The sequence below is a fragment of the Triticum dicoccoides genome, chromosome 1B (genome assembly GCF_002162155.2).
Source record: "Triticum dicoccoides isolate Atlit2015 ecotype Zavitan chromosome 1B, WEW_v2.0, whole genome shotgun sequence".
Lineage (NCBI taxonomy): Eukaryota > Viridiplantae > Streptophyta > Magnoliopsida > Poales > Poaceae > Triticum > Triticum dicoccoides.
In genome coordinates, this window is record NC_041381.1 from 311,527,852 (window position 1) to 311,530,364 (window position 2,513).

The window sequence follows — 2,513 nt, forward strand, 5'->3', positions numbered from 1 at the left end:
ACGAACTCGGATTGGAACGATTTTTATATCAAAATCGATCGTTTCGACGAGACGAAGACAATCCATGTAGATAATTTTTCCATTTGAGGTCGTCTTGGGGGCTTAATCAGCGAAACTGTACTCTGAATATAAGATCTTAGTACTTTGAGCATAGTTTTGGCCTTCGAGATAAAATCGGACTACGATGACCCAAACTTCAAAGATGTTCATATCGACAATATGGAACTCTTTCATGAAGACCACTTCTCCATTTGAGGCCACCTTAAATAAGTTATCTACCGTGCCAAAATCTGGTGTCAACAGTACCCTATTTTTATTTTACAGGCCGCCTAAATGTATTTAGAGATGCTCTAAATGGGCGCGAAATTCGTGGAGGCCTGCTCCGGCGCGGCAGCCTGTCGCCGTCTGTGGAAGGCACGCCGGGCAGCATTTGTCTTGCCCCGGCATCCCGTGCACCGCGTGGGAGGAAAACCAACCCAACAACTATGCCCCTCGCGTCGCCTCCCACGACCACGATCAACGACCACCCGGGACCGGCGAGTCGAGTCTTGCAAAGTCGTCCATAGTTTTCACACCCCCGACCTCTCCACCCCACCAAAGTCGCAGTGAGCTCCTCCGAAATTCCCCCTCCTCTTCCTCTACTTTTTTTTCAGGGGCTCCTTTACCTGACTAGAAATACCACACGCCCCGTCCGTCGCCACCCGGCGCGCGCAGCAGACTACCGACTAACCAACCATTCTCACCATTAACCACCAATTCCTCCCGAGACAGGGAGGACGCCGAGAGGCAGGGGAGAAGGAAGAAAGGAGGCAAGGTTGAGACAGCAGCCAGCAATGGAGAAGGCGCTCGACAGGCAGAGGATCCTGCTGCGGCACCTGGAGCCCGCGGCCGGCGCCAGCCCTGCCGCCTCCGCCATCTCCGTGAGATCCTTCTCCCTCTCATCTCCTCTTCGCCGCCGTGCCGGCGTCTCGGTTCCAGATCTGTGACGATCTTGCCGTTTCTTTACTTGGTGTCGCAGGCCAGCGCGTGCGCCGCGGGGGAGAGCGCCGCGTACCACCGGGGTCCCTGCTTCGCCGACGACGTCGTCATCGTCGCGTAAGTCATGTCTGCCGCTCCTTCTCCTGTCGCTTCGTCCGCTACTGTTTGTTGGATCGTCAGCTGCTAGTTAGGCTCTGGTTGCCAGTGGTGCCGGAATTCATGCTTAGCTTTTCGGTCTGGCCGTTGGCCAAAGAAAGATACAGTGCCAAGTGTACTTTGGTGATCACGACGGTACTGCAAACTGTGGAAGCATGCAACAATGGATTAATGCCAACTTAGTTTCTTGGCTTTTGTGTTTGCTAAGGTCGTGCCAGATTTGGTCCTTGTGAACTGTCTGAGTTGCATGTCTACTGCGCCGGAGAATGATACAGATCATAAAGATCTTCGGAGTAACTTTTAGCATTACAGATATACGAATTGGATAGGAAGTATATATGTATGAACTGCAACAGAACTAGCACTGTCTTTTCGCACTAGGTTCATAATTGTAATATTTCAATAATTTTCCTTTTTCTTAGCCAATTCTCGTAAACAGAGGTCAAACATAAAACATGCATGACGTATCTACCTTTCATGTCTTCAGTGCCTATAGGACAGCAATCTGCAAGGCCAAGAGAGGTAGTTTCAAGGATACACTCCCTGAGGACCTCCTAGTGCCTGTATTCAAGGTTTCTGTTTGTTATCTTGTTTCCTTGTTGCAACCAAAACAACAATTTAGTGAAGTAGTTGCTCTTGTCTCATCATCCTTTCCGCTCCCAATTTCAGGCTTTGGTGGATAAAACAAAGTTAAATCCGAGCGAAGTTGGCGACATTGTTGTTGGTACTGTTTTAGCTCCTGGGTCCCAAAGGGCAATAGAATGCAGGATGGCCGCGTTGTATGCGGGTTTCCCTGGTAATTTCACCATCTTCATCACATTTTCCTTTAATATTGGACATGATTATCCCCACCTTTGATTAACTCGTTTCATGTGCTGTAGACACGGTTCCTCTGAAGACTGTAAACCGGCAGTGCTCTTCTGGGCTTCAGGCAGTCGCAGATGTTGCTGCTGCTATAAAAGCAGGGATGTATGATATCGGTATGGTTTACTGAAAACTGATTTATGTAGTTTGTTTGACTTCGTTGGTGATCTTAATTTGTTCGCTCCTTTCAAAAGGTATTGCTGCTGGCGTAGAGTCCATGACAGTGAACAAAGTTGATCTTATTGGGAAAGTGAATCCCAAAGTAAGTCAAATGGGTCGGTTTCACGCAAGACTATCGTCTTTGGATGCATCTGTAAAGATGTTACAGCTGATAAAATGTTGGGTTGGGATCTCCAACTATTTTAGGTTGAGCTATTTGCTCAAGCACGTGATTGCCTTCTCCCAATGGGCCTTACCTCTGAGAATGTTGCACAGCAATTTGGCATAACACGCATGGAGCAAGATCAAGCTGCTGTAAGTTGGCTGATTGTCCTTACTTTATGGCACTTGTGTGT

General features: G+C 48.4%; 1 protein-coding gene across 1 annotated transcript in view; it reads left to right on the forward strand.

The window, feature by feature from the left end:
* The first annotated feature begins 606 nt into the window (after nt 1–606).
* Nucleotides 607–2,513, forward strand: part of LOC119332370 (3-ketoacyl-CoA thiolase 2, peroxisomal-like) — a 4,025-nt gene continuing 2,118 nt past the window's right edge. Inside the window, exons 1-7 of the mRNA XM_037605560.1 lie at nt 607–920; nt 1,019–1,095; nt 1,622–1,706; nt 1,804–1,930; nt 2,016–2,114; nt 2,193–2,260; nt 2,365–2,472. Of these exons, the coding sequence (XP_037461457.1) occupies nt 834–920; nt 1,019–1,095; nt 1,622–1,706; nt 1,804–1,930; nt 2,016–2,114; nt 2,193–2,260; nt 2,365–2,472 (651 nt within the window). The 5' untranslated portion in view covers nt 607–833. The remainder of the gene's footprint in view (nt 921–1,018; nt 1,096–1,621; nt 1,707–1,803; nt 1,931–2,015; nt 2,115–2,192; nt 2,261–2,364; nt 2,473–2,513) is intronic.